Genomic DNA, 13,233 nt, shown 5'->3' with positions numbered 1-13,233 from the left:
TGTTTGAAATTGTTAAATATTCTTTTCGTTTCGCATGTGAGGAATATCAGCGCTTACAGGTGTCTCGAGATAGAAAGATAGATAAGAGTGAGGACTGTTCCGTTTGATTTCGCTACAGGAGAGCCGCGGTTACTGCACATAGGGCCGATTCCTGAGTGAACGCTCCGGTCACTTGACCTTCGCTCAATAACGACCAGTCATTCAAAAAGAATGCCTCAGATTTAGGCCGCCTATACGCCAATTAGTTGTCTCGATTTAGGCAAAGCAATTTGTTATTTGACCAGTCTCATCGAATTTGCATCCCAAACAAATACGTTCGTGCGATGCTTTGGTATGACATTTTTCTACCACTACGGACCAAACACTGAACTTGCATCCGGTGACGTGCTGTTTCCTTGTTTCGGGAAATGTCATTCTCGTGGTGGGCCTGTTGTTCATGTTTATGCACCACACATGTCAAAATTCCGATCATATGCTTAAACGTAAACCTACTTATTGAGGTTTTACATGCCAAAAGCAGTATCCGACTATGAGGCACGCCATAGCGGGGGACTCCGGTAATTTTTGCCACCTGAGAGGATCTTTAACGTGCACCCAATGCACGACATGCGAGCGTGTTCGCATTTTGTCCCTGCCAGAATGTGACCGCCGGGGCCGGGATTTTATCCGGAGTCCTGGTGTTTAGCAGTGGAGTGCCATAGGCACTAAGCCACCACGGTGGGTTATTTTAGTCATTTGATGTTTATGTTTGTGCTACACCTCTCACAAGCAATGCCGGAATGCTGGCAGAATTTCATGCAACTGTACACTCTGAGACGTTGACGCAGTAATTTCACGTGGACGACGTCGATGATCAATTGGCGTTTGTCGAGATGTGTGGCGAGGAGAAGTGTACGCAGACAGATGTACGTTTTACGTCATGTGACGTGTAACCGGCTTCTAGATAAGAGAGAAACCCCCGCCGAGGCCGCCGCCAAGACAGCGGCCGACGCCGCAGAAGCAGCACGGAAAACAGCGGCCGACGCCGCAGAAGCAGCACGCAAGACAGCCGCCGACGCCGAAGCAGCAGCACATAAGACGGAAGGAAGCCGTGGTAAGGACGACGTCGTGGCCTTTGTTTGGTCTCTTTAGACGACAGGCAGAACCCGCCGTGGTAGCCCAGTGGCCACGGGGAACGCATTTAGGTGGTGCGGTGACGAGGAAAAAAACGTAAAAAAAAAAGAAAACACTCGAGCAGTTAGATTTAGACATCCAGGCATTTATGAACTAGTAACAGTTCCGACTGATACAGAAAAGAATTTTGTGTTTATATTAACCATTTCTTGGGTTGCCATGAAGTTATTTGAAGCTCTAAGGAGTTTCACTTCTTATTGAGTGTAATCACTAGTGTGTCGAAATAACCGGTGCTGAGTAGAGTGCACAAATTACTGATTGCCAGCGAGTAATTGAAATTCAGCGGTGCTGTTATCCTAGTTGGCATTCAAATAGGAATGAACACCACAACAAATAAATATAACATATAATATTGGTTCGACGTTCTGGAGCCCATATCGGCCCTTTGTTAACATTGAGACGTTTTGGACTGTGAACAAGGGTGCAATTGAGATTATATTTTATTATATTTTATTATATTTTGTGAGTGCACGTTTTAGTTTAATTTTGTTATTTCTTCACTAGACTGGTTTCCCTTCAGCACTGTACTGAGAGCAGAATGTCGTAATAGCCTTGAGAAAATGATCTGTAAGCATTCAATTTGGAGGCATTAGCATATCCGATGGTATATAGACGAAGAATAAAAAAAACGAAACAAAGCAAGAAACAGCAACAGTATTTCTAACATGAGCCATTTAATTTTATTTGCGTCTGCACCAATCTCGCAACTGGTCGTCTTTCAATTAGTGGCTTCCTTGGTAGACATCACAACGCAGCCAATTGCCACTACTGTGATACCGAGTGCTGGAGCAACATCACCTCGTCCTAGAAGAGGGCAGCCGAATACTCGGGGCTGTCGTATCTCAGCATTTAATTGCTTGCGTAACTCATTACTGCACGTTAAGATGCTTCGTAAAATAACGCTTGATAGGGCAGCAGAGAGAGCAACATTTTGGAGCTGCATAAGCGTGCCCTTAGGTAGATATGAGTGACTTCCGTTCGCGACCCTTGCGGCAGTGTGTGCGAGATAAAGATTGATATATTTTTTAATAACTGCGTGGTCGATTTGCAACATCCGCTAGGCCTTGATGACCGAAGAAAGAGCGCGAGCAGCGGTGTAGTTCCGCCATTTGTTGTAGGAAGGAAGGCGAAGACGAACATCGTCAAAGAAGTGCTTCGTAGTCCTGCTGGCGGTAACTGTTGCGGTCTCCGTCCCTGACACACGTAAGAGCTGAGAGCTTAGCTCTGCTGTTGTGCTTTGACGGGGGCGTAAAGCATGCTTTCAGAATCATGTTCTCGTCACTGTGCTCTTTGACGTAAGCGTGTGTAGAGGTAAGCGCTTTGGCAGATCTATATTAACTGTTCATAGCACTCACTGTTCCCTTGAACAGGAAAGTGCGCCGTCATTGCATTCTACTGGCATTATCTCATGATGCAGTGACTTGAAGGTTAGTGAAAACACGTTAAGGACCGCGCAAGAAACAATGTAACGAAAAATAATAGGCGCAATTTTAGGAGAAAAGACGACAGCGGTAATGCTTAGCGGGCAAACGAGGGTAGCCGATGCTCTAGTTATGATTAAAAGGAAGAAAAAGAACTGGGCAGGTGATGCAATACGGAGAACCGATAACCGTTGGTCTATTAAGTGCTGCAGAATGGGCGCGAGGAGAGGAATGACGCATTAGAAGAGTACAGAAAATTAGGTGATGCGATGAAATAAGGACATTTGCAAGCATAGAATGGGTTAAGCTGACGCATGGCAGGAGTAATTTAAAATCGCTGGCACAGGTCTTCGTCCTGCATTGGACATAACAATACGCTGATGATGATAATAATGTCACACTGCTCGTAGGCATACATCTTCAACAATGTCACCTAAGAGCACACCTTAAGAGGCCCGCTAATATTTTCGTGTGCAACGTTTAGCTGACGCTCAAGTCATCATTTATAGCACTTGTGTCCGAAGAAGCTTACATCGAATCGACAGAAACCTTTAGCGAGAAAGCCTTTCGCCGGCTTCTATGGCGACCGTCCGCTTTACCAACGTTCATTGCCTTGTTTGAAATACCAATTACGAGATTTAACATTTTACCACGCTCTCGTTAGTATGTAAAGTTATAAACAGCATGAGATGAAAGAGTGAATTTGTTTGTAGGGAACGATTCATCGTGATCTGTGGTTTAGAGCGCAACGTATTGTTACGAAGAGTTGTGCAGAAATGACTTTATTTACAGGGAATGGATGATGGTGACCGCGCAATCCGGCCTAGAAGCGCTTCATCCTCCTCTTCTTGCCAACTGCTTCTTGTAGGCTCGTTACATTCCCCACAAGCTGACGAAGCCCGTAGGGCGAGTTAGGAGGGATCAGTAGGGTAAAAACATTTCAGGCGAGCAACATGAGTCACCTGCGTTCTGCTTGATCGCGGGCCATTGCCCAAGACGCGATCTATTACGTAACAAAGTTCACTAAAATGCTCCAGGACAACGTATGGGCCCGAATAGTGGGACAGGAACTTTTGACACAAGGCCCGCTTGCGTTGTGGTGTCCAAAGAAGCACCAAGTCACCATCGGCGAAAGAAACAGGACCGTGACGCTCGTCGTAAGGGTCCTTTGAACGGTGTTGCGAGGCCAAAATACGAAGACGGGCTATTTGGCGGGCTTCTTTAGCGAGGCACACAGTCTTTGACGCAGAATCGCTGTCGTTTAGAATAAAGTTTAAGAAAGTATCGAGAAGGCTGCGCGGTAGCCTTGCATAGAATAGAGAAAATGGGCTGTAGATCGTGGTTTCATGTTTCACCGTGTTGTATGCGTAGGTTATGAAGGGCAGCACGTCATCCCAGTTCTTATTATTGGAGGAAACGTACGTGGCAAGCATGTTGGTCAGTGTTCGGTTCGTCCTTTCAACGAGGCCATTGGTCTGTGGATGATACGGTGTGGAATGACGGAACTCAGAAGTGCACAGACGAAGTAGCTCCTCAACGGCGTCTGCAGTGAACTAGCGACCACGGTCACTGATGATAACACGCGACGGGCCATGGCGAAGGACCACGGAACACACCAGGAAGACTGCCGCACAGGCAGCGGTGGAAGGGGGTATGGTTGCAGTTTCTGCGTACCATGTGAGATGGTCCACGTAAATGATTATCCAACAGTTCTTATTGTTAGATAACGCGAATGGACCCATAAGGTCAATACCTACTTGCTCGAAAGGTGTACTGGGCGGTGTCAATGGTTGCAGGGGACCTGGTACAGCGGTGGTTGGTCGCTTGTGGCATTGACACGTTTCAAAACTAGCGACATAGTGTTTGGTTGTCTGGCACATGTTGGGCCAGTAAAATCGCTCTTGTGTGCGGTGTAGCGTTCGCACAAAACCGAAATGACCAGATGCCGCATCGTCATGCATGGTGCGTAAGACGCCGGAGCGGAGACTCTCGCAAACAACTAGAAGAAAACGTGCTCCATTCCAGGAGTAATTGTTCTTATAGAACAATTCATCACCAAAGGTGAAGCGACCGCTGCTTTGAGAAGTACGAGCGGCGGCAAACAGCGGATCCAGGTTGGGATCATTGCGTTGCTCTCTCTGAAAGTCTGCCGCGTCGGCGAACGGACGAGTAATGGTAGCAAGACAGTCATCAAAATTTTCAGCTTCGCAGTCGGAAGTCGCAAGAGCAATGCGAGAAAGGGAGTCTGCGTCGGCATGACGACGTCCGCTCTTGTATGACACCACGAAGTCATATTCCTGAAGGCGCAGCGCCCAGCGCGCGAGTCGACCTGAGGGATCACGCAAGCCAACCAGCCAGCATAAAGAGTGATGATCGGTGACCATCTTAAATGGTCTTCCGTGAAGATAACGTCGAAATTTCTGCACGGCGAAAACAGCTGCCAGGCATTCCTGCTCCGTAACCGTATGATTGCGCTCGGACTTGCTCAGACAACCGCTGGCATGTGCGACGACATTTTCGGCGTTGTTGTGGCGTTGTACAACTACCGCTCCTATTCCGATTCCACTAGCATTGGTATGAACTTCAGTCGGGCAAGATGGGTCGAAGTGATGCGAGAGGGGTGCTGACGTTAGTGTAAACTTCAGTTGCGAGAATGATGCGTCAAACTCCGGTGTCCATGTGAAGGCTACATCCTGTCGCAGAATAGATGTCAACGGGTGAACAATATCGGCAAATCGGGGTACAAAACGACGAAAATAGGAACATAGGCCAATGAAGGAGCGAAGTTCTCGTGGTGGCTGTGGTGGTTTGATATGTAACAAGTATCTTTCCCGTCGTATATTTACTCACATTAAGCGCTTTAGTTCGGGGCGCGTGTGCTTAGCCACTGCTGTCCCTTGAAGCGAATTCGTTTATTCCTCTTCGTATTGCTCAAGGGGTTACACATAGTCTGCTCGGATCCTGCAATGTTGCCCCTCGCTACTGTCCACTGTGGCGATCGCTTAAACATCGCCCCGACCCTTCATGCTCCATGATCGTGGATGCGTCCTCAGACTCTTACACTGCCGATGTGTGCGTGCCGTATATCCTCTTGAACCACTGTCTACACATTTTCGTACGCGACTTCTGTTCGCTTGTTCTGCATATGGCGGTAAGAAAGAAATACGGATATTACGTAAAAAAATTGAACACTATGCGTACAGAGTGTTCAATGAGCTCAATTTCACTTCAATGCGTTCATTTTTCCTACACACGTCCACTTAGCTGAATCCACTACCATTCGTTACGGAATACTCGACCTGTCGCGTTCTGTTAACGATGACAAAGGAATAAGTTTGAAGACAACGCCTAATTTGTGGAGTTCAGGTTGATTTGAGGTTCGGGTGATCTGGGTATTCAACCACTTTCGCCTGGTATAGTATGGTATGGAGAACTTTATTGAGTCCTGAAGGTCAACCCTGGGTTGACGCGGGCCGCTCCAACGTTGGGACTGTCAGGCCGAGCCCTTCAGCCACATCGCGGGCCTTCTGGACTGCCCGTAATGGGTCAGAGAGTGATTCACTTCGTAGCATTTGCCGCCACCATTCTTGTTCCTTGTCACAGTCTGCGAAGACCGCGGGGCACTGCCAAAGCATGTGGTCACGAGTAATGATGCCATTGCACTTATTGCAATTGGTTTCAATTTTCCTCTCCGGATAGATCCTGTTAATAAAATCTGGACTAGGGTATGTCCTTGTCTGTAGCAAACGTAATGTGATCGCTTGGGCTCTACAAAGCTTACTGTGTAGCAATGGGTATTCCCGTCTGCTTAAATAATAATGTTTCGTGATTTCGTTATATTTTAATAATCGATCCCTGTGTTCCCCATGTGAAGTGTAAGCTGCTCGGTCTTGAAGAGCACGGCTGGAAAGTCCTCGTGCTGCTTCATTTGCCACCTCAATGAGGTTTCTCCGAGTTCCGTCTACCACCCCCAGATGTGCAGGAAACCAGCGAATTTCGATCCTCTCACTGTTGGTTAATTAACTTATTTCAGGCCTTCTAGTGCACGTAAGACAAGAAAAGGGTATCAAGATGAAGATTGGAAATTACCGCGAAAAGGCGAAAATAAAACCTAGCTGCGCTCTTTCAAACTATGCGCGTTTGGAACCGGATCATGAAATTTGGCTTTACTCAAAGAAAAATATCAGCCGATCCCATAGTATAAAAATGTGGGCAGATCTCGAAGGCACTGCAGTTTAAACAACAAACCATGTCGTAGATTAGTGCGCCCAAGACCTTTCGTCGGCGTCAACTACTTTTGACTCGCCTTTATTAAATGTATAAACAACATATTAGAGAGAATCTTTTTTTTTTTCATGGCTTTGAGTCACGCCATGCGGTTCATGGCTTTAGCCGTGCATGAGCTTTGAGCCAATGGTTAAATTATTTTTATGAAAAAAGTCGCAGTTTCGCCCGAAAGGCGAAGCATCGATTGCGATAGTAAACTAATAGACATCCATACCAAGTAAGGACAGTAGTTTTATCGGCCGTATAAATTTGTAAACTTTCCCTTCCTTACTAAGTTAACGAGCATGGTGTCAGCGCGCACAGGCAAACTTGAACACTTCACGCTTGACGACTGCGGATACTCGCTGTCAAAACGCTGGCATGTGGAAGCGCGGCTGCAGCAGCGAGCGAAGTGATCTTCGAGTTGTCTATCGCTTCAATGCAAACCGAGCGGCGAGAACACTGCACACGCAAAGCTTCGAGCCGTTGGCCCGCCAAGGCTGTGCCCCCAAAGCAGATCGCATTCGTGATAAAGCCGCTGCGACCACGCCATACGCAGTTGCTGCCGAAGTACGACGCCCTTCCCTCCCTCGCCTCACCCGGTGTCATGTGCGCGACGGGAGACGACGCGTTTCTTCCACGCTTACCTCCCTTGCGCGCGCGATATTGAGCTGCGATCATCGGCTCAACCTCGCAGGCTTTCACTCGCACATACAGCATGCGGCAAGCGGCGACGGTGTTATGGTTCTTGGGCTTTATACGGGACATCACGGCGACGACGACGGCAAAAATGCGCCTGGAGTGTCCGCGCAATTAAAAAAACGCAACATTTCTGACTTTACAAAAATCATTATTTTATTACTTCGCAATAATGAGGGCTTGCTATAAAATACACAAGGAGCATAATCCTTCAGCCTTGACGTTCTTCTCAACGGAGTGTGCAGCGCTTTAGAAAAAAATGATTTCACTTAATAAATTTATTGATAATCCATCATGTTTCATGAGTGAATTGAGTGTACGGGTGGTAAAGCGGGCCCCGGGGGATTGCCAGAACGGATTGGCTGGTACAATTCAAGGTTTCTTTATGCTTGATCATATTTGTTTATCACTTACAGTTCATAACCAGTCAGTCCATGGGATAGTGAAGGACTGCTCAAAGCGAATTCTGATGGAAACGTCACTTTAGCTTGGCACAGGTTCTCACTAGAAGGGTTTGTTAGAGCTGGAGCTTTTAATTGGCCTCCTAACCGGATGTCATGACTGCGGGATTTACAGGGATTTTGGTATCCAGTTGACACTACAGTTACTTCAGCTGTGTCTACCGATGGCGCTGACGAAAGGCTCATCAGGCAAGAGCTTACTGACTTCCCTTAGCAGTATTGAGGTATCGATGGCTTAACAGCGCTGAAATTTCATTTATTTGCGAAAACCGTTCTATGGTCTTGTTAAAACCTGACGTGGTCAGTCATATTCCGCTGTGAGCATCGTTACTGAATGAAAAGTATTAATAATTATGCAGATTCAACGCAATTGTTTGAATCTACGTAAAGCCAATACTGAAATTCTGTAAAACTAGATACTGAGTGTGCAAGTGTCCTTATTTTCAGCTCATACAATGTGCAATGTTTGCAACGCAATGTTCATGTTTATGCACCACACAGGTCAAAATTCCGATCATGCTTAAACGTATACCTACTTACTGAGGTTTTACATGCCAAAAGCAGTATCCGACTATGAGGCACGCCGATAGCGGGGGACTCCGGAAATTTTTGCCACCTGAGGGGATCTTTAACGTGCACCCAATGCACGACATGCGAGCGTGTTCGCATTTTGTCCCTACCAGAATGTGACCGCCGGGGCCGGGATTTTATCCGGAGTCCTGGTGTTTAGCAGTGGAGTGCCATAGGCACTAAGCCACCACGGTGGGTTATTTTAGCCATGTAATGTTTATGTTTGTGCTACATCTCTCAAACGCAATGCTGGAATGTTGGCAGAATTTCATGAAACTGTACACTCTGAGACGTTGACGCAGTAATGTCAAGGGGACGAGGTCGATCTTCAATTTGCGTTTGTCGAGACATGTGGCGAGGAGAGGTGTACGCAGACAGATGTACGTTTTACGCCATGTGACGTGTAACCGGCTTCTAGGTAAGAGAGAAACTCCCGCCGAGGCCGCCGCCAAGACAGCCGCCACCGCAGCAGAAGCAGCACGCAAGACCGCCGCCGACGCCGCAGAAGCAGCACGCAAGACAGCCGCCGATGCCGCAGCAGCAGCAAAGAAGACAGCCGCCGACGCCGCCGCAGCAGCAGGCAGGAACGCCTAGCAGCAGCAGCAGAAGCAGCAGAAGAAGCAGAAGCAGCAGTAAAAGCAGCATCAGCGGAGTATGAACAATAAACCTAAGGGCCCGCATAAAAAAAAAACTTTGGCTGAAAGTTGAATTGCCTTTATTTCCATAAACATGCACTTTATGGGAGATTTAAGGAAAAAGTTGGACACAGCAATTTGAGGGACCTTAAAACCCAGCCTGAGGGTAGCAGCGGCTTAGGGTTGTGCCTGCAAAAATAACTCCAATATAAGAAAACACTACTAACCATTAAAGCCAGGATATCCGCAATTTGCACATGAGCAACGAAATGAGCAAAAAAAATGAAGCAACAAATTCAGTCATGTTAAAATATCACTGGAAAAGTCGTACAAATAAGGAAGGAAGTTACGTCGATGTTGTTGTGCAGAAGTATGTTTAACAGGCATGGTAAGCGATGATGTAACATTTGAAAAGCATAGTTAATGCGAGGATGTGGCTTATGCTAGTGCTCAGGTGACCATGTGCTGTATTCTGTTCTGTTTCTAGTTACCTACGTTAAGGAGGTAATGTATTACAGGTTTTTCTTATCGTCTTTACTATAGGCTAAAGCCAGCCTGAAGTCTAACAGAGTGTGCAGCGTGAGTTATTTAAACTTTTTCTAGAGAGGCGCAGTATTAGGATGTAATCCAACATTACAGATAGTACGAATTACCTTTCTTTGAAGCAGCAATAATCGATTTATATTGGTGGCTGGCATCATACTCCACACCAGACAGCAGTGGTGTATGTGACATAGGAAGAGAGCATTGTATAAGAGGTATGACATTGCGTGGCAGCTGTTTTAAATTGAACAGTGTTCCAGCGACTAGCGCAAGTTTTCCTGTAAGGAAGTCTATGTGATCAGTCCATGACATATGGCTATCACAAAACACACCTAGCGTTTTCGGAGACGGGACAAGCTCAATTCTAGAAGAGCCTATTAAAATGTCTGTTTCTAAGTTCACACATTTATTTTTGGCTGAAAATAAAATAGCCGTATTTTTGTCAGTGTTGTTTTGTAAACGAGCGTCCTGTAACCATCTATGTATTTTAGGAAGGACCAATTTGCGGTTGAAAGTAGACTCGCAATATTGTTAGACAGAAAAAGCACGGTAACACCAGCTGCGTAGATTATATATTTTGGTTCACTATCCACAAGAGTAAGATCATTTACATAAACATTGAAGAAAAAGGGGTCCCAGTATGCTCCCTTGGGGAACTCGAAGTTTACTTGCTTGATCTGGGAGCAGATGCCATTAATTTCAATAAGTGAACATCATCACACACACAAAAAATCACATCATCTCACCCTACGGGCAACCATGGTGGGATGCGAAAGCACCGCGGGGGGTGCGCATCGAGTTTCCGTTTCGTTTCACTTGGCAAAATAACCCAATGAAAGTTTGAGTGAGAGAATGCATTGAGATGAGAGGAGACGTTTGTACGGGGTTGTTGCGTCTTTATTTAGAGATCGTACGTGATTCCTAGCGTCGGGGCGCGCGGTATCTTGAAGACGATACCGAAGTTCGGGGTCCGCTTGCCGAGGCTGACGTTTACGTTGGGCTTCCCGAGCCTTCCTCTGCTCCGCGGCGCTGGCGCTGCTGCTGCAACTAGCGCCGACGTTGACGTTGTTCATGGCGGTTCGCACATCGCTGCAGAGAGAGAATGACGGAAGCACAGCGAACGCGCGCTTTATACTGCGCCACGACACTTGCGCCGCCTACCGGCGTACCCTTAGAGAGAGAGGGAGAGAGAGTAAGAGAGAGAGTTATATGCGATGATTTGCTGCGCCGCGCCTGTGGCGGAGAGGGGGAGAGCACACACTTGCGTAGGAGAGGAGAATGAGGGAGAGTTGCGCAAGCGCAGTATGGGTGCGGACGGCGCAGAGCGGACACTGCCCCGAGCTTAAGATGCTCTCACCTCTAATAAACCTGCCATTTCAGCCACTTGGGAACAAGGTTTCTGTGATGATCATATGACGTCACCCCGACCATATTCTTCGTTATACCGCAAGGCTCAGTAGCCCGCCAAGCCCTGTGGGCAACATTCGTCAGTCATCGTTCCCCACGTTCACGAGTCCGGGGCAGATCGTGACACTGGCGATGAGGGAAGCCCACGTGTCGACCCAAGCCACCGAGAGCGGCGAAACACCGCCCACAGTTCCTGCCGCATTGCCGCTATACGGGGGGCTCCAGCCGTTAGAGGGTGGTGGGTCCGCCTGGCCAGTATACGAGGAACAAGTTCACGTGTTTCTCCGGGCGAGCGACACACGCCAGGCGAAACAGCGGGTCATTTTCTTGACCAGTGGCGGGACCCGCATCTTCAGTCTCCTGCTCGACCTCCTCAAGCCGGCCACACCGCATGCCAAGACACTGAGTGAGCTGCTCGCCACACTGCGGTCGCGTGTCAGCCCGGCACCGTCCACGTTAATAGAGTGTTTTATTGCGATAGCAATTATATGGACACTTCAACCAGATTTCTGGCGTCGCCGTCGCCGTCGCCGTGAGGTTCCGTATAGATAAAATCTTCGCCGCGCGCCGCATGCCCGAGCGGAAGCGTGCGGGGACGCGCGCTATCACGAAGAGCGAACGCACTCAATCTCCCACGCGCAAGCAAGGAAGCGGGAAGCCAGTGCCGGAGGGAGCGGGAGCGGGGGGGGGGGGGGGGCGCACTTCTACTCTGCCAACAACCGCGCTCGTCGCTCGCCCGCACCGTCTCTTATCTCCACGCGGCTCTGACCTTTGTATGCGCAGTGCATTCGCCGCTCAGTTTCCGTTGAAGCGTTAGACCGCACGTACCTTCGCCCGCTGCGGCGTATGCGCTTGCTGCCAGCGTTTTGACAGTCGTTGTCTGCAGTCATTCAGTGTGATCTATTCGTGTTTGTTTGTGCGCGCTCACACCACACCTGTTCATTCAGTTAGTAATAGTCGGGCCACATTTTCCAACGCACGCTACACATGCAATGCTGCCCGGATCGGCAGTGCAGCGCTACAGGTGTGTCCCTTCGCACGCACTGCCCACGGGAAGCGCTTCTCATCAACACCACTGTTTCACACGCGCCTTCTCGTGGTCATCGAGTCTCTCTTCATGTTGGTATACTTACGCCGCAGCACACCTGCTTACTTAATCAGCTCATGTTTACTACAATTCATATTGCTACCAAAGCAGCTCACCTTACTTCGTATGACATTGCTGTGTTGCTATCGCATTCATTGCTTCGCCCTTAGGGCGAAACTGTGACATTTTTTTTGCTTCAAAACCGGAGCAGCCGCGAAGGAGAAACTCTCGCGGTGTTACGAGGGTTAGCGAGTACCTGCGTCTTTGGGGAACAGCTCGACTCGCTGCTCTGGGACCGTTTCGTCTGCGGCATAAACAACCCCGCCATGCAGACACGACTCCTGGAGCTTGCGGCCCCCTCGCTGGACGACGTCGTGTAGGCAGCGCAGGCGATGGACGCTGCGGCCAAGGACGCCGGTGAGATTGCACGCGCGATCGGCTCACCGTCGACGGAAGCAACGGTCAACAAGATGGCGACTAAGGGCGGTACGTGCAGTCGCTTCGGTGGAGACTACTCCCCCTCACAGTGCCAGTTCTCCCAAGCACAATGCTTCACCTGATGAAAAACTGGGCACCTTGCACGGGTTTGCCGAGGGGGGAGGACGAACAGCGGACAGCAGCAGCAGCCTGGATCTAGCCCAGGTTCCACACAAGCCTGCCGTCAGGGTAGCCGTCGCAAGAGTGCGGGCATGTGCGGCAGCAGGCTCGGGACCTTCCGCGGCCAGTCTCCTCGTCGTGCTTGAGAACCCGCCAATCTTTGACATGTGGCAAACAGGCCTTGTTCCGTCATCTGTACCACCGTATGTGCTGACCGTCGAAGTCTGCGGGCACCCCATTTCCATGGATCTGGCCATCGTGTCGGTCGTGGCCAGGAAACGGTTCAAGCGTACGTTCCTAGGCCTGTCCGTCGAGGCTACGGGCTTCATGCAGGGGTGCTACTCGGGAGAACTCACCCAGGTCCAGGGACAGGC

The 13,233-nt window shown here is 48.8% G+C and overlaps 1 protein-coding gene across 1 annotated transcript; it reads left to right on the top strand.

Moving 5' to 3' along the window:
* Positions 1–861: 861 nt before the first annotated feature.
* LOC125946212 (ice-structuring protein 4-like) lies at positions 862–9,235 on the top strand. The gene is made up of 2 exons (XM_049668710.1): positions 862–1,093; positions 9,009–9,235. Exons 1-2 carry the CDS (start codon positions 904–906, stop codon positions 9,182–9,184), a joined length of 366 nt encoding a protein of 121 aa, XP_049524667.1. The 5' UTR covers positions 862–903; the 3' UTR covers positions 9,185–9,235.
* The last annotated feature ends 3,998 nt before the right edge of the window (positions 9,236–13,233 follow it).

Source organism: Dermacentor silvarum, chromosome 6 (assembly GCF_013339745.2).
Source record: "Dermacentor silvarum isolate Dsil-2018 chromosome 6, BIME_Dsil_1.4, whole genome shotgun sequence".
Classification (NCBI taxonomy): domain Eukaryota; kingdom Metazoa; phylum Arthropoda; class Arachnida; order Ixodida; family Ixodidae; genus Dermacentor; species Dermacentor silvarum.
This window is presented reverse-complemented; position numbering and strand designations above follow the sequence as displayed.